Source organism: Panthera onca, chromosome E1 (genome assembly GCF_046562875.1).
Source record: "Panthera onca isolate mPanOnc1 chromosome E1, mPanOnc1 haplotype 2, whole genome shotgun sequence".
Classification (NCBI taxonomy): Eukaryota; Metazoa; Chordata; class Mammalia; order Carnivora; family Felidae; genus Panthera; species Panthera onca.
The window spans coordinates 4,982,616-5,009,293 of NC_138352.1; the positions used below are offsets into that span (position 1 = coordinate 4,982,616).

At 42.5% G+C, this 26,678-nt stretch overlaps 1 protein-coding gene across 4 annotated transcripts in view; it reads right to left on the reverse strand.

Annotated features, from left to right (window-relative positions):
• Positions 1-6,128: 6,128 nt before the first annotated feature.
• The window catches only part of ABCA9 (ATP binding cassette subfamily A member 9), a 62,510-nt gene continuing 41,960 nt past the window's right edge, over positions 6,129-26,678 (reverse strand). For all 4 annotated transcript variants that reach the window (XM_060645578.3, XM_060645575.3, XM_060645579.3 and 1 more), the window contains exons 24-39: positions 24,461-24,634; positions 24,159-24,272; positions 21,241-21,360; positions 18,969-19,037; positions 18,406-18,497; positions 17,057-17,177; positions 16,324-16,441; positions 15,492-15,583; positions 13,155-13,315; positions 12,249-12,324; positions 12,080-12,174; positions 11,405-11,524; positions 11,063-11,203; positions 10,141-10,220; positions 7,298-7,353; positions 6,129-7,166 (exon numbers count right to left, since the gene is read on the reverse strand). In XM_060645578.3, the coding sequence (XP_060501561.2) occupies positions 7,068-7,166; positions 7,298-7,353; positions 10,141-10,220; positions 11,063-11,203; positions 11,405-11,524; positions 12,080-12,174; positions 12,249-12,324; positions 13,155-13,315; positions 15,492-15,583; positions 16,324-16,441; positions 17,057-17,177; positions 18,406-18,497; positions 18,969-19,037; positions 21,241-21,360; positions 24,159-24,272; positions 24,461-24,634 (1,728 nt within the window). In that variant the 3' untranslated portion in view covers positions 6,129-7,067. The remainder of the gene's footprint in view (positions 7,167-7,297; positions 7,354-10,140; positions 10,221-11,062; positions 11,204-11,404; positions 11,525-12,079; positions 12,175-12,248; positions 12,325-13,154; positions 13,316-15,491; positions 15,584-16,323; positions 16,442-17,056; positions 17,178-18,405; positions 18,498-18,968; positions 19,038-21,240; positions 21,361-24,158; positions 24,273-24,460; positions 24,635-26,678) is intronic.

Consider the following 26,678-nt stretch of genomic DNA (forward strand, 5'->3'; position numbering starts at 1 on the left):
AGAGATCGCAGTAGCTTCTGAGAGCGTGGAGCTCTTTGTTCAAGGACCTTAACTCGCAGAGGAAATTTCTAGCCAAAGGTGGAAGCGACAAGAAATATCTTCCGGTGCTGGAAAATATCGTTCTGGTCGGTATGCTCCTTTGCAGGCAGCTGGCAAGAATGACCAGTGTCTGTAAATGACAAGCACATCGTACGAAGGGGTGATTTTTAGGGACGTGCTCTGAAAAAACACAACATATATGTGTTTTAGAAATTAATCACTTTGTCCTTAGCACTAACTCTGTGTCTTCACTAGCTGCCTTCGGTTATATCGTCTATAAGCCCCATAACCTCATTACTGTCCAGTGAGGTGATTTTGAACCCCCAGAGCTTTCCCCGCACCTGCGTGAAAACATAGTGCGAGATAATTGTTCTCACTTGTTAAAAAAGTTTGGAAAACTCATCTAAACTTCCACTTTTATAAAATTTCTTATTCTTTTAGAGTTTAATGGTATTTTATTCCAAAATGAGAAATATTCGTAATTTTGAAAATATTTTTATGTTTAAAAAAGGGAGATTAACCTTGCTTTCTCACCTCATAGCTAAGCTCCTTGATTGGCGGGTGGGAAGAATCTACTTTAAAAACACCAAAGTAGGGGCACCTGGGTGGCTCAGTCAGTTGTGCCTCTGACTTTGGCTCAGGTCATGGTCTCACGGTCCATGAGTTCGAGCCCTGCGTTGAGCTCTGTGCTGATAGCTTAGAGCCTGGAACCTGCTTCGGATTCTGTGTCTCCCTCTCTCTCTCTCTGCCCGTCCCCTGCTCACGCTCTGTCTCTCTCTCTCAAAAATAAACGTTAAAAAAAAATTTTTTTTTAAACGCAAAAATTAAAAACAGCTGAAGGAAGCTTTTCTTAAGAAACAAAGTATAACAAAGGCTATCTTTCCCGCTGGGCTCTGTGTTTTTCTTATTGTGCCTTATCCTGAAGAACATTTTTAAGAGAATTCAGGTGCCAGGCAAGCGATGGTATCTTTCTGAGAACAATCATCTAGAGCTTAAAGGAAAATAATCCCGTGTTTTAAACATAGATGCCACAAGCAGTTTAAAATCCAAAAACCGTGGCAGCTTTTTCCACAAAGGAAAAATCCACCCAGGACAGTTTTGAGTCAACCTTTTATGAATGGGGTTTGCCCAATTCACCTTGTTTTCCTGGATACCACAGCAGATGACTGAGCCAACAGGTGGGCGGGTCTGCTTCTTGAAATCACCGCTGGAGCAGAGATATCCGTGGGCCAGAAATAGCCACCTGGGATTCTTTTGTGAGGAAGAATAATCTCGTTTGTTTGAGCCATTCTACTCTTCTGGGTTGATCCCATATCGCAGCCAAACTTGTCCTAATATACCTTTCCACATCTTCCAGATCTTAACATCTCAGAAACCTTCTTCGACAAGAAAAATCTTAGGAACATTTCGGTAATGAATCATCTCATTCCTTCAGTGTTTAATCCTGACATTTTGGAATGTTCCTTCACACCTGTAACTTGTTCTATCAAAGCCTGACATTACTTACTGTCTTTGTCATCTTGTTGTACAAGAAAGCAACTCCAACATACCTTAACTCTTTGTGGAAGTTCCAATCACCATCATCCGTGCTATTGCTGCATGGAATTTGAGTCCCACCTTTTCTGTTTATAATACACAAGAGGAGATGGTTTGTTAAAATCAGAAACTGAGTTGATGCGTGAATGGCCGTCACCGGTGGCCATGGGAAGGCCGTGATATACTTGAGGGAATGGGAATTCTCCCCCCGAAATGGAGATTTAGACACATTTTAGCTGGATTCAATACCCAAGACCTGTTGATCTGTCTCCTGAAGCTTCCTGTCTTTGATCATCTGGGAGAATCACAATGGCGTGGTTATAAAGTGGGTGATTATAATCTGAGTCTGGAAGGCATACTAAAGATAATCGAGTTGAGCATGCTTGGGCAGGAGAAACTGGATGTGGGGAGAAATGTTATTTACTATTTTGGAGTCTTGGTTAGTAGCAAGACTGGGGATGAAGGTATGATATGAGCCAGACTAAGGCATATATGCTCCTTTATAATCTTCCTTGATGAGGGGTGCTTTTTGCTATAGACACCATCCTCAAGCACTGTATGTCATGCACTTAGGCGATACTACTCAAGGTCAAAATAGCAAAGGATGTGAGAGTATGCTTTAGAAGCTTTTATAGAAATTTAACATTTCTACAACCTCTCATAACATGTTTTGGTATTTCGGAAAGTATTGATCTGTAGTCGGTTTCAATTACTGCCTTTGAGTGGACTGTCTTAGGTGTCTCGTGGCAGTAGAGTAATGACACCACAGCAACAGCGTTGACCTGCAGCGCATGTGACTCCAGAGGCGTTCTTAAAATTCCCTATGGTCTCGGTCTTCCTTCGGGTAGAAGTGGGGCATATTTTCTATTTCTTCGTTATCTTACTGTTCATAAACGTAGCACGTGTTCAGTTGGGCATTAAGAATACCAGCCTTCTGGGGCGCCTGGGTGGCTCAGTCGGTTAAAGTGCCCAATTCTTGATTTTGGCTCAGGTCATGATCTCACGGTCATGAGACTGAGCCCCACATCAGGCTCTGCACTGAACATGGGGCCTGCTTCGGATTCTCTCTCCTTCTCCTTTTGCCCCCCCCCCCCCCCCACCGCACCCTCTCTCTCTATCTCTCAAAAAAAAAAAAAAAAAAAAAATATATATATATATATATATAGGGTATCAGTCTTCTAATCAGGAACACAGAGCACCTTAGAGTATTGAGAAAGATTTTAAATTCGAGTAATAGATCCAAATTTTAATCAAAGTCCTGGTTGAGAAACATGTACCCATGAGGAGTTTTTACAAGATTTTAGGGTCTATTTTTTCAACGCTAAAACAACATGAAAATATGCAATTTTCTTACATGTCTGGAATGCCCAAGAATATTGAGTCTACAGTATGTTGAGGGACATAAGCGGAATGAGTATACACACTGTTCTCTTGAATTTGGTGAGCAAAGTAACTGATTTTCTCTGGCAGTGCTCAGTCTCCCAGATGGCTCATGGGTCCAGGTTTGGGAGTTTAGAATGGGTGTGCTAGGAAAGCATGGCTGTAAGGGAAAACTGCCCAATGAATGTGATTCAAATGATAAAGAAAGGGGTGGGTGGAAGGCAGGTCAAAGTATGGGCGGGCCTTGAAACTATACATTATCTTATGATCATCCAAATAAATGACCTAGAGAATTTCTAGGACAGGGTTTGAAAATAGTGAGAAAATAAGCAAATATAGAACAAGGTGATCAAGCAAAGTGATAGATAGCACCTGAGTTCCAATAGCTGGAAATGAATGATGAGAAGGACAATAGAAAATCTGCCTTAAGGGACAGGAATATTTTTTTTGCTTACTTTTTCCTTCTTTTTGGGGACAGTCTTTGTCACTTTTCCAGCCCATCCTTTTCTGAACTCAACATCACAAGTCAATGGGTTCCACCTTAAAATTTTGTTCAGTATCAAGGGTTTTCAACTTCTTCACTCGGTTTTGTCAGTTTGTGAAAACCGGGCAATGTAGTTCAAGATCAGCACGAACTACGCAGAAGAGACTGAACATCCAAAGTAATCCATAAAGAAGAATTTTCTTGTAGCCAAACAGGTTACAATATAGTTGGTGTCCATTAGTGAGAGAAGAGCTGCAAACCAGAATTCAACCTACCAGTACAATCCTATATTCCATTATATAGAATTAGTGATATAAACAGTGAGTTTTCATCCTATCATGCATTTTCAAAAAGTTAAGTCTATAAAAATTTATGATAACCAACGATCAAATTCTCTGAATGCTCTACAAGCAAGCCATGTAATCTGTCACTTCCTACGTTTATAAAATAAGCAAATGATGGTAGGATCTCTGAGGTCATGTTCAGCTCCGAATTTTACTGTTAATTTGCCCTGATGGTTAAAATGTGCTTTTAAACCCCAGGCCAGGAGTCAGTGCTGAATAAGGATATTTTTCCATATATGGTGATGTGTCTGCCTCAAAATTTACCTTTCCTATCAAGATACCACCCAAAGGAAAGGCTTTCCATCTATACCTGGGGAAGCATATTAAAAAATACACCAAACCAGGGGCACCTCAGTGGCTCAGTTAAGCATCCGACTCTTAATTTCGGCTCAGGTCATGATCTCATGGTTCATGAGTTCGAGCCCTGCTTTGGGCTCTGTGCTGACAGTGTGGAGCCTGCTTGGGATTCTCTCTCCCCCTCTCTCTCTCTGCCCCTTCCTCTCTCTGTCTCTCTCTCTCAAAATAAATAAACTTAAAAAAAATAAATTAAAATACACCAGAGAAATCTCATTTAGTTTTCAGTATTTTTTGCCATGCTTGTGTTTTCAGAGGCTGCACTGATTCAGGACATACCAGGGTGCTGAGTTCTTTATTTTCCCTCCCTGAAATAGTTTACAGACCATTGTGCAATACAGCACTGAAGCTTGTGCTCTCTAAAAAGTTCAAAGAGACGTGAACTTCAAACAGAAGCTACACCAAGGCCCACACATTTTAAAATGTGTTACTGACCATTTTTAATGCTGATTTTCTAGATGTCTGCAAAAAGAACAATTTTTGCAGGTTAGTCCCGAGTATTCAATGCAAGAAACCACATCCCCCAAATGAAAAAGACTGTTTTTCATTCATTTTTTACTTCATTCCAAAATGGTAAAATTACCAAGCCGCTGGTTTAAAGGCTTACAACTGTAATGCGATGGGGTGATCTGGGCCACGTCTGGAGAAGTTTTTGAATGTTATATTGAGGTGAAGACTGCTACTGGCATCTAGTGGGTGGAGGTCAGGATTGCCATAGAATATTCTATAATACATAGGACAGCCCCTCTGTTCTCCCTCCCCCCAACGAAGAATTATCTGGCATAAAATGTGAGAAACGCACATCTAGTATGAGAAAAATGAACCCTATGTCATTAAAATTATTTACTGGGGCACCTGGGTAGCTCAGTCAGTTGAGTGTCTGGCTTCAGCTCAGGTCATGATCCCATAGTTTGTGGGTTCGAGCCCCATGTCGGGCTCTGTGCTAACAGCTTGGAGCCCGGAGCCTGCTTCTGATTCTGTGTCTCCCTCTCCCTCTGCCCCTCCCCTGCTCACACTCTGTCTCTGTCTCTCAAAAATAAATAAATGTTAAAAAAAATTTTTTTTTAATTATTCACAATCCCTGTAGTGATTCACTTATCAAGCCCTTGGAATAAATTATGCTTACTTTCCACTTCAAATACTGCAAACATTCACTCAATATAACTTTGTTGTATATAACATCTAAGTTAGGTCATCCTTCCTGATGTTTTACAATATGGGGAAGGGTAGACTGATCCCAAGGCATCATATCTTGGGTTGGAAGCTACTGTTGTTTGGCTATACTTTGAGGATGGTGTGGCCCAAATGGGTTGAGAGTCAAGACGGGGTCACCCTTGCAGGATCTTGATCCAGGCAAAGACTGGGGACACGCAGCTTAGACGAGTTCAAGGTCTTTGGCAATTGCATCAGTGTCCTGATCAAATTTACTCCAGGTTTTTGTCCCCACACCTTTCCTGGCACGATCTGTGTTAGTGAACATATAAGTGACTATCTGTTGTAACAAACAACCCGATAAACTCATTAATCTTGGTAGCACAATACCAGAAAGTATTTTGTAGTGGTTCCATTTTTTGGTTTCGTTTTAGAGTATGTGGTGTGTGTTTCATGGCTCGGTCCTGTGCAGTCCAGATGGTTCTGTAGGCAGCTCATCTCCAAATGCTAACTCCCAAGATAGTTTCCAGGAAATGTGGTTTCCGGCGACATCTTTCTTCTTGGCTTGCAAACAGCCACCCCGCCGTGTCTTCATGTAATCTTTTCCCTGTGAGTGCACAGAGATATGGCGTCTCTTCCCCTTCTTATAAAGATACCAGTGCTATTGGATTGAGGCCCCGATCTTATGACCTCACTGAACGTTAATTATCTCCTTAAAGGTCCCATCTCCAAATACCGTCACACAGTTCAGAGCATTAGCATATGAATTTCGGGGAAACACAATTCAGACGGTAACAGCTGGCAACAATAATTGTAACAGTAACAACAAAACACCCAAGTAAGAGTATACAAGTATATTGCATTGATTTTAAGCTGTCTACAGGGTCACCAGTTAGAGAGGTCGTAACGTACATCAACACGAGAAATTAAGATGTGCATGAGGATAGATGCTTGCATCATAAAAAAAAAAATGCAAAATCAGAAATATGTTTCAAGATTGTATGTAAGATATGTAATTTTTAAACTTTCGTCAACTTGATTATTGAAATTCCTACTGAAATTACTTAATAGGTTTCAAATTTCCTGTACGGTCACAACAGACAAAATATAGACTGTGCAATAGAAAATCGGAAAAATGACAGAAAAGGAAAATGCAGGTATTAAAAACCAACAACAACGACAACAACAACAAAAACCCAAATCAACTGAATTACCAAAAGCGAATACTTGTGATAAACACCGGGTGCCGTATGCAAGTGTTGAATCACTATATTGTGCACCTGAAACTACTATTACACTGTATGTTTAACTAACTGGAATTTAAATAAAAATTTTTTTTTTAAAGCAAATACTGTGCTGTTGAATAATCACTGCCTCCCTTTCCCCCAAAATCAGGATTAGGTCTTACTTTGTACTTATGTACTGCATTCAAAAGGATAAGAAGATAGTCAGTATTTTGATGTTTGAAGACAGAAAATAAAACTATCTCTGTCTCATCCTCAGAAACCCAAACATTCTATAATAAATGCATTTTTAATTGACTACCCTATGAAATGTGGGATTTCGTTGCTGGTATAGAAGCCGCGTGGTCTGGTTTCACGACTGTTCTCACTGACTTGGCTCCTTAGTCCCACTATATGTAATATTATTGAGAAAAATGGTGGCATGAGTTTCAAAAGCATTTTATATCATGTCTGAGATAAGATATATTAATGATATAAAATATTATCTTTCAAACGAGGCAGAAGCTTAAAGAGAAACATAGGGTATTTGGCGCATCAAGGGTCCTCCTGGGGGAGGAGCTTCCATCTCACTGAGGGGTCAAGTTCTTCGTCAAAGTCATCCAGCTCCTGCTCCTTGGAGAGCTCCAGGAACACCTGAGAGGGGCGAGAAATGAAGAGACGGGGAGGTCACGCTGCCTCCCGCAGCTCCAAGCGAGTGCAAAGCACGGGCACAGCTTGTACACTTCTGTCCCACGGATGGAACAAAGTCCCTAAAACGGACGCACCTGCTCCAGGGTGGACTGAGAGAGGCTGTACTCCTCCAGGTCGAAGCTCTGTTTAACTGCAGAAAGATGGGTGCACATGAGGAGTTCACATCCTTTTTATCTGGAGAGTTTTACCAAGCTATGTACAAAAATGTACATGCAAATAGATTTTAAAATCTAAAACATAAGGTAATAGATATTCTCGGATTAATATGGAAAGGCACGTGCTTGCTTCGGAAGCACGTATACTGAACACGGAGAGGCAGATTCACCCTATGGTCTTGTAACAAGCTGGAAATACTCTCCCGTTGTCTTAGAGTTTGGGCAGGGCCACACAAGACTGGAACACAACGTAAGGGGCTCCAGGTCACCTATGCAGGGTAAGCTAAGAGATGGTTCCCTTTGGGCTAGAACACCAGCATGTGCCCCTCTATGTCCACCTTCCCTCTTCTTCACTCTGATCTTTGTTCCACAGGCTGACTTAAGAGGCTTTTTCTGGTGTTTTCTACCAGTGGCAGTTCATGAGGAGGGACAGAGGAGAGGGGGGCTCAAGGCCTTTATTCCTTCCTTCACTCCCTCCCTCACATCAACTTTGCGCCTTGATTGAAAGTCCCTGCTTCCCACAAGGTGGAAATTCTACATGATTCTACTCCTGGATTCCAGCCACTGCTCCCTCTCTTAGTCTCTTCGGACCTAAGAATGGCAACATCTTTCCCGTTTCTAGCCTTGGGTACTTACGTTGAGCCTTGCCCCTTTGCAAATGGTCCCTTCATAGACCAAAATTTGTCTAATTCCCCCCCTTTTTTTTTTTTACCTACTGTTATCCGTGTAGACTGTGATTAAGACCTCAAACGAGCAGACACGTAAAAGGACGAAAGTAATGAACAGAGAGGTAAGACTAGAAAGCAAAGGTTTCTTGTGGACAGTTACCGGATGTGGACAGAGAATGCGGTAGGATCGGCTTGCAGTCTGGACACGCGGGGTTGGGTCCTTGACTCATGTCTGGGAACATGTAAAGGATTGTGGACGGTGATGGCCCTGCACTTTCAGAGTGTGGAGAGGCAAAGGTGGTGCATCCCATGGGGGGTACCCCAAGAGACCTCTTGGAAGGGTAAGGGGGTACCAAGAAGTGGCCCGGAGGCTGCAAGACACGCAGAGACCAAGAGGAGAAGGCATCGCCCACTCCAGAATGGAAGCTGTAGTCAGAGGTGGCAGACGGGAGGGGAGAGGGAGTCTTGAAGGAACTCACAAAGGCACCCCGTGAAAGGACCAGTGATTGATCATCTCTGCACAGGAGGCCCCGGTACCTTTGTACAGCTCAAAGGGACTTAGATTAAGCAAAGCTTAATCTAATCGAGCATTGCTGTCATATTATTTCTTCTTCCCTCCCCTTACACTCCACACTGGAGAGGCTTAAAACATCAGCTTACGAGCAGAGGAGGGAAAAGTATAAGAAGGGAGTTAAGACCAACCATCCTGCCTCCCTAGCTTCGGGTCTCCAAATATTAAGCAGCTCCGACCTGGAGTGGGCATGGGAGGCTGGAGTATTGCAGTCTGCAAAACCCCAGAGTGATCTGATGGCGTGGGAGAATGAGTGTGTGTAGCACGACAGAGGAATGGTCATGGGCATGCGTTGTGCTTGCGCGCTATCGGGCCCACCTCATTGAATACATGTACTGCAGCTGAGAATGTGACTGTGTGTAACTTAACATTCGGAGAGAAAAAAAATGCTAACTTACGTTTCCATGACACAGGGGAGCGGGAAACTGTGATAAAAAGTTGGGTTTTTCCTCCAAGTGAGAACTTTACTGTTAGCAAACTAAACACGGCAGAAGGAACTCGAGGTGGGAGGGAACATTTTTAAAAGCAGAAACATTAGAAGGCTCTTAAGAAAAGGCTCCATTGTACTCCAGGGAGGCGGCGTTCCTGGAACATCCCCCTCCCTGCCCCTAATTGGTTATGAAACACTTCATGTTGGTTTGAGTCTGCTGTGGGATTCCCTCCCGCTGGAATGATGCAAAATTGATCACTAGGCCAAAATGGCCCACTGTGAAAATGGATACATAGACCCTAGAGCAAGGGTGACCGGCAGAAGGAGAAAGTGAAGAGAAAAGCTATCTGGGGCAATCCTAACCTTGTGTCAAGGAGAAACATTTCTCTAAGAACTAGAATCCTGGGGCTTCTAATGATGGACAGGGGACAAGAAAGCACAGATCAAGAAGAAGGGGAGGGTGTTCAGCTTTTTATCAGATTTCGTACACTGGCATGATAGGCAAATACCGAGCCCATGGTAGATCAAAGCAGTATATAAAGATCACCATCCAAGAGTCTAGAAAAGAATTATGGCTTAGCCCATATCAACAGAGAGGAACCCCCTTATCAACATCCAGTGCTGTTTAAGAGTACCTACAGACAACAGCAATCATATATTGTTTGTTTTTATTTTTTTGTAAGAATTTGTGGACACTCCAGCCCCAGATGCCAACGATCTCTTCCCTCTAGAGCCTCATTCAATTAGGAGGGGATTTCTCAACCTTGGCACTAATGATATCTCAGTGCGATCACTCTTCGCAATGGGAGGGGCTGACCTGTGTGCATTACAGGATGTTTAACATCAGCCCTGGCCTTGACCTGGGGGTGACCTACCAGTCACACCCTTCAACTCCACCCCCGGTTGTGACAGCCAAAGATATCCATAGACATTGCCAGATCACTCGTGGGTGAGAACCACTGGATGAAAAGTCTTAATCCTTTATTTATGGTATGACAGTATGATTTCATGTCCGTGTAACTCTATGCTGGTCTTACACGAGATTTGAATTTCTCTGTTTTCCCGCGTCCTATCTCTCAATAGTCACTCTTACCTATCTCCAATTTGAAGAAAGCCTGTGATAAGGGTCGCACATCCTCAACAGGCAACCTATAGACCATCAGTGAGGAGTACCTGTGAGAAAGAGAGAGTGAGGTTGAGATTCAGGTTTCAAGAAGATAACCATGGACGAACGCATGTGGAAAAGGCAGCAACAATGTCATCCCCAATTTTGTGTGCATCTGCAGGTGGACGCAGCCATCATGTGGCTGCTCTTTAATCAACAAGAAGTCACTTTACTAAAGCAGAAGCATGAGGCGGCTCTTACAATAAGGGTCCCTTTTCCTCTTGGGGGGGATTGGGAGACAGAAAGGAGGAAACCGGCAGCATCTACACCTCAAGAAGGGAAGGAGCAGGATTACGTATCATCCCTCTTCGTGAGAAGAGAATCCACATTTAAGTAAAAAGGACTTCGTTCACCTCCAGGCTCCACCGTTAGGATTTGGCATTATCTCACCTACCTGAGCCTCAAATGCCATTACTGATAATAACAAAAATGCTAAGAGCCACCACTCACCGAGCTTTGACTGATGTCTAGTACTGGGCATGGGCTTTGTACACTAATGCATTTAATGGGGATGGTTTTACCCTCTAGAAAGGATCACGATGACCTAGGTCCTCGCGTGCATTGGGACCCGGCACGTGACAGAACCACCAGGAACATATGTGAATTCCCTTACAACAGTCAGCTTCCAAATCAGCACATTGTTCTCTTATTTCTTTGCTGGGGTATCCTTTGGAATTGGGCCTTTCTCTAATAATTAAAGTACTCGCAATGACCATAGAGTTAAAAATAAATAAATAAATAAAAGCTCAAGTAAAGCTTTTGTTTCTCTTCGCCATAATAAAAAAACACAACATATAGAAATAGAGAACGGAAAAACAAAACAATGAAACAAACTAACACCTATGTTTACCTTTCCTGCCGAGCAGCCTGGGGGAAAAGCCTCAGAATTTCACAGTGGAGGGGCTTCACTTGGGTGGGCGTCTTCACCTTCATCTCTAGCAGATAATCTTTGCCAAATTTGCTTTTCAGATGTTGTATGGAACCAATACATCTGGAGGTTGGAGGAAGACAAAGTCACGCAGGAGAAGAAGGTGAATCTATTGCCGGTGAATTTCAGCCTCGGGAGGCCAGAGCCATGCAGAGGGGGAGCAGGCAGCCACTCCCGCCCCTGTATGGGGATAACCCGGTGCAGGGAAATGTGCTTTGCTCAGGTCCCACTGGAGACCAAGTGTGGGTGTGGCCGGCCACCCACCTCAGCCTTCCAGACACCATGATGGCCACGCGGTCACACACGGCCTCAGCTTCTGCCATGTAATGCGTGGTCAGGAGGGCGCCTCTCTCCGTGTTCCTAAAGGTGGCCCGGATCACCTGCCTAAAGTTAGGTCAAGGGGCACGTTACCTAGTGGAAACGCTCAGGGCAAGACGAAAAGACTTGTAAATGCACCTCCATTGGCACCCATGAGGCAACTAGTGAATTCAGATTAGCAAGGAGTTTCGGAGGGACAACAGTCATGTAAATAACCAAACTATTGGGTAGAGTATATCATTCAGAGCATGGCTGGGGCTGAATGATCTTAGAATATTCCTAAGGACTTGGGATTTTTTTTTTTTTTCCTCCATAAGAACTGTGTATCAGGTGATGCTGCAGAAATCAAGCCTGAATAATAATAGGTGGGTTTGGTTGAGTATAAAAAGGGCCACGCATACCCAGAAGACCTACCAGGAAAACGAAATTCACTGAGTATTAAGGTGTTAGAATGATCTTTTTCCCCTGAATAAAAACTGGCTGTGATAAGACATTAGATCCTTCCCCCTTTAGTATTGCATTATCTGATAATGCGGTGTCTTTCACCTTATAAACGATTGTGAAGGTCAGTTGTTATAGGATTAATAAATTCACTTAGGGTTACTCATGACACCTCCTCACCACATGTGCTGCTGCCCCTCGGGGTCCATCCCCGTGGACGGCTCGTCCAGAAGCACCACCGATGGGTTTCCCAGGATGCTCAGCGCAAAGCACAGCTGGAACGAGAGGAACAGCGTGTCTGGGGCCGACATGTGGGGTGTGCAGAGGAACGCTGAGCCCCCCCTCCTACCTTCCTCTTTATTCCCTCGGATAAGGTCCTCACGGGCAGCTTCAGCTGGTCCCGAAGCTTGAGCACATCCGCCAACCTGAAGGAAGAGGAGCAAGTCAATCCATATTACCGCCACACGATGGGGAATATACGTAGATGAATAGGCAAATCAGAGCAACCACTATATTAAGAGACATTTAAAAAAGAGTATTCTGAGTGATCGGGGCGCCTGGGTGGTGCAGTCGGTTAAACATCTGACTCTCGGTTTCAGCTCAGGTCATGATCTCACGGCTGTGAGATCGAGTCCCACATCAGGCTCTGCGCTGACAGCATGGAGACTGCTTGGGAGTCTTTCTCCCTCTTTCTCTGCCCCTCCTCTGCTCATGCTCTCTCTCTTTCTCTCTCTCTCTCTCTCAAAATAAATAAATAAACTTAAAAAAAGTTTTTTTTTAAAAAAAAGTATTCTGAGTGATCATAAAATCGAAACTACCTAGGATACTTCATGAACCTTTCTTGGCGGTCAAATACATATTTTCAATGACTTCTTTCCATATTAAGAATAATATGAGGCAAACCATAAGAGACTCTTAAATACAGAGAACAAACTGAGGATTGATGGGGGCTGGGGGAGAGGGGAAAGTGGGTGATGGGCACGGAGGAGGGCGCTTGTTGGGATGAGCACCGGGTGTTGTATGGAAACCAACTTGACAATAAATTATATTTTAAAAGGAGAATAATATGAAAATTTTCTCTCCAGCTTAATGTGTGAGAAGACAACACTGGACTGGCTTCTTGGTGACAAAGTCTTCTCCCACAAGAATGGAGTCATCAGTTCGGGTCTGAGTCTTAATCCTTCCTTAATTCTGGGTCAACGTCATTCCTACCACATCCCTCCAGGAGTGAACGGGCGTGTCTCCCCCCATGTACCGTGTGATGGTGACAGTGGCGTCCCCCTTCTTCAGCCCTCTGATGGCGGCAAACACCTCCAGGTGTTCCCTCACTGACAGGTTGGGCCAGAGCACGTTCTCCTGAGGACAGTACCCCAGGAACCCGAGGGAGGCTCCTTCGCCACTCCCTTTCAACACCACCTGCACAGAAAGTTCATTCTCACATTCAGTCCAAAATTGTGTATACCTGTGTATGTGCACGTGAGGGCATATTTCAGGGATGCCCTTCTCTCACACCCATGGCAGCCAAGAGGGCAAAAGTAAATAAGGGATCACTTAGCTCTAGGAAAAAGATGGTAATAACGCCAGAAATCAAAAGGAAGATATCCCCCATTGTCGTATCCCTCTACTGTAGTTTAGACTTTATTACCAAGTCCATTACCTTGATTGAGTTCAGGGTCGCTTACTTGGTTGTCCGTTGCTTGACTTCCTTCACTGATCTAAACATTCAAAGGATTTGATACTCATCGAGGATTCTATTTCCCCAATGTCAAATTAGCTATAATTATAGGATCTGTTTCACAAGTTTGTCGTAAAATAAGGCAGTGATCCTCAATTAGGGGCAATCCTCCTTCCAGAGGACATCTGGTAATGTCTGCAGCTGTTTTTGGTTGTTACACTTGGGTGCTGCTGGGATCGAGTGCATACAGGTTGGGGAGGCTGCTCGATATCCTACAAGGCAGAGGACAGTCCCTCACAATAAAAATCGTCTAGTCCAAAATGTTACCAGTGCCAGGCTTGCGAAATCCTGTACTAAGGTAATAAACGAAAAGTCCTGGGCACTAGTCTGGCCCACAGGAACCCATAAATACCGATACATAGCACTTTTTTATTTTTATGAGCTAGTCACTGTGCCATATGATCGCATTAACAGGTCGTGTGTACCAGGGCTTACTAGTTGCCAGAATCTGAGCATCTTATGTGTTTTGAATCACTTTACCCTTAGAAAAACTGTATTTGACTCAGATATTAGTTTTATCATCCCTGTTTCACATAGGAGAAAACTAATGTGTGCATCGATTTAAAAACCTGGGCAGAAGGTCACACAAGGTAAACCGGGGGTTAAAGCTGGGATCTGCCTTCAGAATCCAAGCCCTTGACCTTGATGCTATATTCTCTCTCCCCAGTACGAAAGAGGAGACAACTAGTTAATGTGGGCTCACAGAACTTTCAATCTAGAGAGAGAAATGGGAAATAAAAGCACGTCAGCACATATGGGGATGAATTCTAGCCCCCGCTTGCTGCTTTCAAGGCAATAAATGTGATAAAGAATAAAAAGTGAAGATCCATCGTAGCTACGAGTGTAGTCAGGGAAAGTCCTTTTGGGGAGGTGAATTTTAAGGTCGCAAGAAGGAGGTAACCAAGTCTATGCAAAGCCGAAGGAAGAGCACTCTTTGCCAATGGAAACATAAACCCAAAGATCCTAGAGAGGGAAGGTGACCAAAGGCCAATCTGAGTAAGGGGTGAGCTGAGCCCAGATCTTGCAGGGCCTTGTTTGGTCATAGTAAAGATTTTGGATCTTCCTATTTATTTATTTATTTATTTACATTTAATTTTTTGAGAAGTGGGGAGAGAGCAGGAGAGGGGAAGAGGGAGAGAGAATCCCAAGCAGGCTCCACGCTCAGCATGGAGGGCTCGATCCCACAACTCTGGGATCATGACCTGAGACGAAATCAAGAGTCGGACGTTCCACCGACTGAGCCACCCAGGCGCCCCAAGATTTGGGGTCAAATCTACCTGAAGGATGCTAAGTAGGATAGAGACATGATCTCATCTGCATCTTTTCAGGACTGCTTCGGTGGCCGTGTGAGGCAAGCGTAGAAATGGAAAGACAACTTGGAAACCTCTGTGGCAAACCACACCACTGCACAACCTCTCTTCATGATTGCTCCCTGGGCCCTGGATCTTGGCAATTCAATTCAACAAGTCCTCAGGATACACAAGTCAAAAAAAACCCCAAACCCAAAACCCAAACCCAAACCCAAACCCAAACCAAAACCAAAACCAAAACACCCCAAATCATTTGACCACGAATAAAGCTAGTGTTCAGCTTTACTTACCCAAACATTTCCTTTTAGTGTTGCTATCTTTCATTCGATAAAAAGGATATTAGAGATACTATGTAGCCCTTGTTCAGCACCTAACTATTTTTGGAATTAAGGAGAGAAATTTTTACTTAGTTCTCTTCATTCAAGGCATCAATCAATGGATTAATAAGAAAGGATCCTTTACGTGTTTTTAAGATTGTCATCGGTGTTCATTAGTTAATGCTTGTTTTAGGCGGCGTTAATGACCAGATTTCTGTGTGTTTACTGACCTGCCCTGAGGTTGGATTTGTGTCTCCAGTTATCATCTTAATAGTTGTACTTTTACCAGCTCCATTGTGTCCTAAGAACCCTATGACTTCACCTGAAAGAGACAGGTGGGCTCAGAGTTATTGCTTCAAATAATTACAGCACAAAGACAAATACCACTGGAGGGCTCACGATGTGTCAAGCTCTGTGTCAAGTGCACGAATATAGTATCTCACCTATCCCCCTCCTCCCTCCCACAAACACCTAGCTTTGTTATTGGCTTCCTTTTATGGCAAAGAAACTCAGGAGGGATATGTAAGCTGCCCATGGTCGTAGAGCCAATAAGATGCCGAGCTGGAATTGAAACAAATTTTGATCCCAGAGTCTGTTGCATTTAAGGGGCCCTTGTCCAAAATGTGTTGTTTGCTTGAATGCACAATGTACTGCTGGGCCCCAGTGAGTTGCCTCCTGTCCACAATCCCTGGATGAAATAAATGATATTACTTTAAAAGCTACCCCAGCCTTCTTAATAGAAAGACTGCCTCTTTTTGTTTTTGTTTTTTGGAGTTTTATTGTTTTTTGTTTGTTTCTCCCGCTGTTACGCTTTTTTGTCTATTTGCCTGTTTTAATAGAACAGACATAGCTGTCTTCTTAGGCAAAGAAAAAAAAACCCACTGTTATATCATCACTGAGGCTTCTAAGCAGGATGGATGTGCCTGTGCCTGCTGACGAGCTGGCTGCTTTGTAGAATCATCAACAGAGGGCCCCATATTCAGGAACTATTATTCCCTCCCAAAGAACTCATCTCCAGAGATCAAGCTAGCTCTGCAAACAGTTGAAACTGCTTTCTCCAACCTTTTTTAACACAGAAGGAGACATTTCTTATGGCCACTTTTTTCTTCCTCTTGGCAAAACAGTTCCTCTTCTTGCCCGCATACTCCTTCCGCAGACAGCTCGCAATGATGACCGGTTTCTGCAGAGACAGTCAAGTAACAACGGGCCTTTCTTCTCACCTTGAAATGAGGGAGTGTTCCCCACTCCCTCCAGCCACATTTTTCCCTGTGCAGAGTCATGACTCAGACAGGTCCTTTCCCCAGAAACTGCCATTTTCAAGTGAGCCCTCCCAGTCTGTCGCCCTGTAGGAGATAACATTTGCACCGTATCGCATGATCTGTCCTCGCCCTTCCTCTGGAAATAGGAATAGACACATCCACCCACCCAACAGGGCTGTTAAGACACACACACACACGTACACACATGCACACAAACACACATACGCCCCGGATACACCGTCTCGTCTTGCAGCAAGATTTACTCAGCTCACAAAACTCACAAAGTCTGACTTAGGTTTTGTAATGTTTAGCTTTGCTTCCCCAAACTGCGACCCTGAAAACTAAATTAACAAATCTGTGTCCACGAGCACGTGTGTGTATTTCCCTTGTTCTCTTATCGTTGTGGGCACTGCTTAGTCACTGATGTCAAGTATTGAGCTACGTGGGTGACGATGAAAGAACCTCAAAGTGTTTCTCAAAAGACTGAGATGGGGAAGTAGCCCCCTTTCTTGGATGAAGATGTGTAGTGGCTCGACCTCTTCGACATCGGCAACCGTCACTGCATTTGTGGTTCTCATCCTTTCCATCTGAACATCTTTATCCTCCCCTTCGGGTTCTTCAGGGTTTGGACAAATATCGCTGCCTCTTGGAGAAATTCTAAAACCAAAACAGTCTGTTAATAACAGGTTTCCAGTTGAAACGCTTGTCGCAAAAATAGTGAACATTCTGCAGACTGCTCGATCATTTGAATAGATGAACTCTGAGTACAACGCAGGCTCCATTTTTCTGCTCTCTACTGTCTGCCTTGCAAACAGCCTGGTTTCCATCAATGAGGCAACTGAGGCTACTCTTACATCATCCTTGCTTTCTGCCTAGGTTTAATTTTCCTCATCAGTTGTGGCTTTTTTTTTTTTTTAATAATAAAATAGTACATACTCTCTGGCAAAGGATTTGGGGCCACCATTTGCACGAAAAAGGCACCTAGCAACTGTAATTTTGACATGGATGGAATTCTGAAGACCTTGCAAGAACTGTGGATTAAAACAGTTGGAATCAGGGATGCATCCCAGAAAATCCAGGGCACAGAATCATCAGTAAGTGAGCACTGTCTTCTCCTAGGAATAGGTCAGAATCCCCCATTCCTGATTGTTACCAATTCAATTCAATTCAATTCAATTCAATTCAATTCAATTCTTTGCTTCATCATCCCCACCACTGAGGACTGTGGATTCTCAGCTCCCTCCTTCATACTGTTACAAATTACTGCTGTAAACAGATTTCCTAAAACATGGCTGTCATCTTGTCATACTCCTGCCCTAACACCTACTTCGCACTTGAACTTGATGCATATTTTGTAAGTTAGGCGAAGTTTCCAAACCACACCGGTCTCGGTTTCCCGTTATGCAATCTGCAAAATCTCCTCTATGCTTCTCTATTCCAAAACCCTCCAAAATTTAGCTTCGACTTAATTTTCTATTATCATTTGACACAAATGTAAAGTTCTTTCCAGCTGCCTTCTCAAATCTATAGGAAGGTGGTGTTTATATCAACTTTTGTTCTTTTGCTCAGACTATTCTATCTTCCTGGATTGGCTACACTTAGCCATTATTTTCGAGATTTGACCTCTCATATATAACTTTCTTCTAGTATGTAAGTGAAATTACGGTATTCCTTAATTTTTTGGCGTCTTATGTGTGCTAATGTGGCTTCTCTCACTGTAGCAAGCTCATTAAAATAGCATGAATTATAATAATTTTGTATAGTACACAATTCCTAGAAAACAATCCCGTGCAGTAATTTTTACGTAATCAACTTAGGCATATTAAAATGTTTTCCGCAATGAGTATTAAAATAAAACATGAAATTTTCTTTGAATTTTCTCAACCTGAACACAGGATCTTTTCTCATTAATTTCTTCCTGAACTTCATTTCCAGACACCGGAGAACAAAAACAAAAATGCAAAAGTGAAGGTAAGGCTAAGGGGAGAAAAAGACAATTAGTATTAGAAATCGCCATAAAAACAACAATTTCAGCGCTGGAATTTGTTTAAGGAGTTTGAGCATATGTACAAAGGTAGGTCTGATAACATTTTCACAAGTTTGAAAGAGGATCTAATGCCCAATGAAACTCTCAGAGCTAACTTCACTACTTTTCAGAGAAACCACAACAGACCAGATAGTAGTAAGTTGGTACTAGGCTATTCGTGCCATCGCGAACTTGGACTTCATACTCAGTGTCAGATGATTTTTACACACATATGGTCCAGATTTTAAAGCCCACGTGTGCGTGCATGCGTGTGTGTGTGTGTGTGTGTGTGTGTGTGGTGTTGTTTCAGACGCCTAAAATGCTGGACTTTTAAGGGCCAATATCAAACTTTTTAACTCAATGCTAAGCATCCAAATGTGTCCCTCTCATGCAAAAACATTTAAATGGAAATGTATTCTTACTATTAGCAGGGCCAGAAATCCAATCTGATGTTCTGAAGCTCCTAAATAATCCGTGGAGTCGGGAGAAATCTGCAAAATGAGGCAAGGCATGTTTAGATGAACCTCTATCTGTTCTTGAATCTCATCTCATCTAAGATAAACGAATGTCCATTAAATGACCTTGCCAGAGTTTTCTCTTGTGCATCAGGTAAAAGTCAATTTCTGCGTAATGTGTCTTCCTTGGTTTCAAGGTCACTCAGTGTCCTGTTATCCTGTGCTTGGCTCTAAGCTCAGATGCTTCTATACACTGCGTCAGCAGGATTTGTCCTGACCCATCAAAGCCATGGGCAGGATTCATCTTAAGACAAACCCTCTCCCCTAATTTCACCTGCCTTGCTCTCTACATCTGCTTTCCTTCTGTCTCTTCTTGTCCAACGGCCCTGGAACCATTATGTTGCTCTGTCCCTTGCTCCACCAGCTCTGAGAATAGTCCTGACAACCCCTCATGCTAAAGACAAAAGCTATTCGCCTGGAGTTTTCCATGGTTGTCATTAGATTTACAATACACAATAATTTTATGTGCATACATAATACACAGGCATAATACTTAAGCGCATGATTTTCATGAGAGTCACAATACATTTTGAAACATCCCCCAAATCTTTAGTAAATAAAGAGTAAAGAGCCAATTTTGTTTCTTGAGCTGTGTTTCCCAGGACCTTTTTCTGAAAATGTTAAGCTAAGATAGTGAATCTCTACCACCGCCATCCACCGTCACCGCCATCCACCGTCTAGAAAAGATGACTTTTTTTTTTTTTCTCATTGAACAGTTTGCCAGGACCCTGGCGTTCTTTCAGATGATCTTGCTCTCCCACGTGCCTTGGTCACCCACTTTCAATAACTGGACCACATCCCAAATCAACTTCAGACCCCCTAATCTTTGCCCTGTCTATCATGTTTTATTTTTTCAGCTTCCTTGCTCTACTAGCCTTATTCCGTGATTTGGAGTTGGTGACCCTCCAACCCACCGACCCAACCCCTTTCTCACTGTCCACAAACCTCCTAATTTCCTTAACTGCGTCATTCCCTGGTCTGTTGTTACAATTCCTCCTTATACAGAACTGCTGCTCCTTTATCCTTTTCTTTGTCGGACTCACGCGGCAAAACACTAACCCTGACTGAATCCAATGCCACCTGCCCTGAACTGCATCCGAGGAGGAGGCTGTGATAAAACAACAACAACAAACCAACAACAACAAAGGCATCAACTTTGCTGACTTCACTTGAAAAGTAGGGCAAGGACTCTTTTAGTACTTCCTGTCAGTGCTACTGACTACTTTCTGAAATGATTGCTTACTATTCTCCTCATTCAACTATTTTCCATCTCCCTGTTATTCTTTTCAGCAAAACCAGAAGTCGCTGTCTCTAGGCCCTGTACCCCTTCCTCATTTCACATTATCGACTAAGCTTCCTCTTGTTGGGTTTTGTGTTCAACCTCCGTTGAGTTCTATCTTGTAAATATCACCAATGGCTTCCATGTAGTCAAATCCAGCGGTCTCTTCTCGGTTGTCAACTTTTAAGACCTCTGTGTTAATGGCTGAATCACTCCCTCCTTCCTGAAACATTCTTTATTGCCATCTGGCACACAACCCAGTGTACGGATGCTTTTAGTGTTTAAGGAGGGTTTCTGAGAAGAGATTCTGGCACACAACGGTCCCCCATTTTTTTCTCCTACCTCATGGGCTCCTTCTCAACCTGACTTGCTGACTCTTCCTCTTCCCAATCTTTAAATTTTGGAGTTCAAGGCCAAACCCTTGGCCCAGTTTTTATACTGACTCAGGAGGTTATATAATCTGGCCCCATGGCTTTAGATGTCACTTATATGCTAATGAATCTCAGTAACCACATGCTGAATTTCAGACTCCAACACCCTACCGGCTACATATTTCCCACCGCATGCCTATTAGGAACCTTAAACCTAATATGTCTAAAATGAACAGAAAAAGCACATCTCATTAGCCTCCCACTAGGGTCATTTGTTCCCAGGAGAGAGGGTTATCATGAGAATTATAACATTCCACTACTGTGGAGTTGCCTTTGACCTTCATGAACCAAGGCAGAACTTCCTTATTGACTAACATGACCCTTGCCTATGATAAGAGAATGATCTCTCCAAAGACAGAGGCTTCAAATATTGTACAGATAAGGACTCCACCTACATTTTTACAATATTCTAAGCTATCTCCAATGGCCACGCATTTCATGACCCTATGGCAGGTGTGAAATTACTTACCTCGGAGAAAATGAATAGAGAGCCAATCAGTGTGAAAGGTGGTATTAATATAGTGCAGAGAAATAGCCCTAGAAATCCATATTCATTTAGATCCGTAGCAACTATCGAGAAGATGGTGATCTAAAAAATAAAGTGCAGCCTAATTTCACTAACGTGAAAGAATCTGAATTCTAGGATGTTTTCCGAGAGAGTGAGAATTCATCTCACAAAGGTTCCCATTTTCAACTTTTGCCTCCTAAGGCCATACTGCCACGATGTTTGCTTTCTTTTTTTCTTTGTGACACGAGATTGTGTCACGATTCTGTATTGGAGTGACTGACATTTGTAAGACACAACAGGGCTTCTCAAATTCAGCGCGTGCACAAATCAGCTGGAATCCTTGCTGAAATTCGGATTCTGACAAAAGGGCTATTTCTTACACATTACTCTGGATTTTTTTTCCATTTCACAGCAGGTCATAGACACCTGTCTGGGTTTAGGCACACCAGCTATTTCACCTTCATAGCTGCACAGTATTTCCTTGACTGGATGTGCAAGGATTCCACGGTTTTGCCTTCAGAAAGTATGTTGTTTCCATGTCTCTGCCCCTGTAAATGATGGTCTACACAAACCCTTGTAGATCGACACTCACCGTCTTCAAGGAAACATTCTGAGATTCTGAGAAGTGTAAATGCAGGTTAACATTTATGTGAATTCGAATTTTCAACAGTTACTAACAGATAATTTTTCAAAACAATGGCGACACTCTATTTTCTTATAAACCATGAATCCGTGTGTATTTTATGCCTCCTCACTGACACAGGGTGCTACAATTGATTCTTGCAGGTGTCTTTGTTTTATTGCTGATATTAAGCAAACAGCTGTATAAGCTTACTATGTTTTTTGTTTTTAGTTTGGTTTTTAGTAATTTGTCCTTCCAGTGTTTATACTTTTTACTGGGCATTTTTAAAGGAATTGTATGGTGTTTTCTTAATTCATGCTGTTTTCCTCTGCTGGTTTGATAGCTGCTCATACTGAACCATCATCACAATCTGAAATAAATCACTGGCCTGCTTTTCCTCTTCTTTTAAATTCCTTCTGGGTTTTCTTTGTCATGTTTTTGTTTAGGGAACTGTCCTTGATTCTCCAGGCTAATTTGATTTTTTTTTTTTTTTTTTTTTTTTTGCTCTTTCTTAGGATTTGTTGTTAAAGTTATGCTCGCTTTATAAAAGGAACTATTACACTTTGTGGATTTTTAAAATATAAATATGTTTGGGGCGCCTGGGTGGCTCAGTCGGTTAAGCGTCCGACTTCAGCTCAGGTCACGATCTCGCGGTCCGTGAGTTTGAGCCCCGCATCGGGCTCTGGGCTGATGGCTCAGAGCCTAGAGCCTGCTTCCGATTCTGTGTCTCCCTCTCTCTCTGCCCCTCCCCCCGTTCATGCTCTGTCTCTCTCTGTCTCTAAATAAACGTTAAAAAAAATAATTAAAAAAAGAAAAAGAAAAAAAAAAGAAAATATAAATATGTTATAACCATGATTCCCAAAGCTATGCAATCTTCATGGATGTTTAACAGAATTCAGTGGTCCCGACCAGTGCTTTTATAGCATTTCTTATTTTCTTAAATTCTTTATTTTAGCTTATTTCTTGGTTGGATTAATTTCATCCTTAAATGGTTCATCTCTCTTCCACCAGCTTTATTGAGATATTATTGACATATAACATTGCGTAAGTTTAAGATGTACAATGGGATGATTTGACACACATATATATTGTGAAATGATTACCAAAATAAGGTTGGTTACCACATCCCGAACTTCACACAGTTACCATTCTGTTGTGACAATGAGCAGATTTAAGAGCTACTCTCTTAGCAACTTTCAAGTAAATGGTACAGCCTTGTTAACTATAATCATCATGCTGTAAATCAGATCCCCAGAACTTACTCATCTGATAACGAAATTTGTACCCTTTGACCAATATCTCCCTATTTCCCTCACCCACAGCCCCCGGTAACCATCATTCATTTCTCTGTTTCTATGAGGTTGGTTTTTTAGGTTCCAGATATATGTGAAATCATACACTATTTGTCTCTTCCTGTCTGACTTATTTCACTTAGCCTAATCTCCCCAAGGTTAATCCTGCAAGTAGCAGGATTATTATGGCTGAATAATATTCCATGGTATGTATATACGACATTTTCTGTAGCTATTCGTCTGTCAGTGGATAATTAGGTTGTTTCCACGTCTCGGCTATTGTGAACAATGCTACAATACACATGGGGTGCACGTATCTCTAAGAGATAGTGATTTCATTTCTTTCGAATAAATACCCAGAAGCAGAATTGCTGGATCATATAGTACTTGTATTTTTTTTTAATTTCTGAGGAAACTCCATACTGTTTTCCACGGTGGCTGCACCAATTTACATTCCCGGTAACAGTGTAAAGGATTCTCTTTTCTCCATATCCTTGCCAGCATTTCTTATCTCTTCTCTTTTTGATGATGGCCTTTTTAACAGGTGGGAGGTGATAGCTCAGTGTGGTTTTGACTTGCATTTCCCTGATGATTGGTCACATTAAGCTTATTTTCACGTACCTGTTAGCTATTTGGATGCGTTCTTTAGAAAAATGTCTATGTCCCTTACCCATTTTAAAATCGGATGATGACGGTGATGCTTACTTTGCTATTGAGTTATTTAGGTTCCTTACATAGCTCGGGTATTAACCCCTTACTAGATCTATGGCTTGTAAATATTTCCCCCATTCCATACATTGCCCTATCATTTTGTTGATTGTTTGGTTTTCTGTGCAGGAGCTTTTTTAGTTTGATATTCTCCCCCCCTCCCCCCGCCCCGTTGATTTTGCCTTTAAGACATATATTCTTAAAATTATTTAAAAATGATTTAAAAATAAAATGATGTGTACTGAATGCGTACTTACAATTAAGAAGAAAAATGACCAGACGCCACTATTTTTCCTCCCATTGCGAAAAATGAATGAAATCACGTATGTCAAGAAAACCAGGGAAGAGACATATCCAATACTACACAAGATCTGAAAAGCAGAAATGTTAAGGTTGGATAACATAACTACTCTCCAGGAAAGTAGTCAGCCTTAAGCCTCACCTTTCCAAACCATGCTATAGGAAAGGTAACGTGAATTTCTTTAGTTTAAGATTAATCATGTTACGGCATTCATGAAATGCAGTCTAATAAAAGTATCTCATAACTTTTACCACTTACCTGAACTAACAGGTTTTGAATTACAAATATAATCTCATCTGGGCTGAACACGTAATCCATTATTTGCATGAGAAGGAGGATTAAGAAGTAGAGTGAAATATCCACCAGTGCCTGGCCAAACCAGTAAGCAGAAGGGTAGAGGCCTGAAATCCGGAGCTGGGAGTGAGCTTTGCTCTGGTAAAGGAAAGGAGGCATCATCAAAACTGCTGAACAGTTGAGAAATTGCAAATACGTGGTCACAAAATCATTCACTTTTGTCCCGTGTCCCTTTCGTATATCACACCGATTTAGTAACTGACACGGTCACTTGCCATACTCCTCTGTCAGGGGGATCAGTGGTGCTCCGGACCGTATGGTGACGTCACCGTCCAAGAGAGAAATGCACTCACATAACCAGCTCATGCTCCACCACCACATGACTGGGCATTGCCTCAGTGAGAAAATTCCTGTTCTTTTCTTTGCAATGCTACCCTTCCTTTTTTTTTTTTTTTTTTTTAATTTTATTTATTTATTTTATTTTTTTTTTCAACGTTTTTTATTTATTTTTGGGACAGAGAGAGACAGAGCACGAACGGGGGAGGAGCAGAGAGAGAGGGAGACACAGAATCGGAAACAGGCTCCAGGCTCCGAGCCATCAGCCCAGAGCCTGACGCGGGGCTCGAACTCACGGACCGCGAGATCGTGACCTGGCTGAAGTCGGACGCTTAACCGACTGCGCCACCCAGGCGCCCCTACCCTTCCTTTTGCGAGAACACAAATTGTACACAGATTCAAAAGATGTAGGCTTGCAATTTCCCGTAAGACTCTTAAAATTTATGCTGGATGTGAACAGTCCATTTATAATTGGCATTTCATTTTAGGTCCAAGGAATGCTCTTCTAACAAGTCAATTTCATTACACGCTCTTTAGGTTGGCATAAGAAGACGTCTGCTAAAATTAATAACATAAAAATGGTCTTGATTTATTGCCTTGAAGTAAACCACATCGTTCGCTATTACATAGGAAAACGAGGAAGTTGATTTTGATACTGTGACCCACTATAAGCCACATTGTTGCAGTGACTGTCTTAACACAAGGCTTAAAATGTTACTTGAATGTTCCTAACAGTGAAGCACAAAAGTAATAAAAAATTTTAAATCTAACATTGAGTCTATGTAAAGACATTCGTTAGGAAAACAGTTGGAATGGAGACAAATATTCCGGAAAGGGGAATGTACCCAGAAAAAAAGCAGGAGAGAGAATAATAGTGAGGGCGTGTTAGAGAGCTGGACGTTTTCTGTTCGTTGATGTGTTTGTTTACTGAGCACACCATGTGCCTGACTTTGTGTTGGTCATGGGGTTCTTGGGGAGTTTGAGTTGCAGTGAGGAAGGTAGATAAAAGCAACATGGAAATAAATGTAGCAAAAGCTACATAATCAAAATTGTTCACATTAAAATTTAAAAAGTGGGGTGCCTGAGTGGCTCAGTCGGTTGAGCGTTTGACTCTTGATTTCGACTCAGGTCATGATCCCAGGTTCATGGGATGGAGCCTTGCATTGGGTTCCGCACTGGGCACAGAACCTGCTTTGGATTTTCAATCCTTCTCTCTCTCTCTCTCTCTTTCCCTGCCCCTCTCCCCGCTCTCTCTCAAATATAAAATAAAATAAAATAAAATAAAATAAAATAAAATAAAATAAAATTTAAGAAGTAAAATTAAAAGTGTTAAGATAAGGATCACGTGAGAGCCTTTAGGAGGGAGATGAATTGGGGGCACCTGGGTGGCTCAGTTGACTAAGTGTCTGACTTCGGTTCAGGTCATGATTTCACAGTTGGAGAGTTTGAGCCCCGTGTTGGGCTCTGTGATGACAGCTCAGAGCCCGGAGCCTGCTTTGGATTCTGTGTCTCCCTCTCTCTCTGCCCCTCTCCCACTCATGCTCCATCTGTCTAAAAAATAAATAAACATTCAAAATTTTTTTTAAAAAAGAAGGGAGGTGAATTGTAATTAGTCTATCTGTCAGAGAGGGTTCTCTTGAGAAGGACCCGAGTTAGGATCTAAGCAGTGAGTGGGAGTGATACAGGTGACTGGTAGGGAGCATGGCAGGCAGAGAGAATAGGAGAGAAGACTTGCGTGGGTACAGGTGATGCTCTCGGGAAACTGGAGAGAAGCCAGCAGGCTAGACATAGTCATCAGGGTGACAGTGATGTCGTCTCAAAATGGAGAGAGACATCCGGGTCCAGA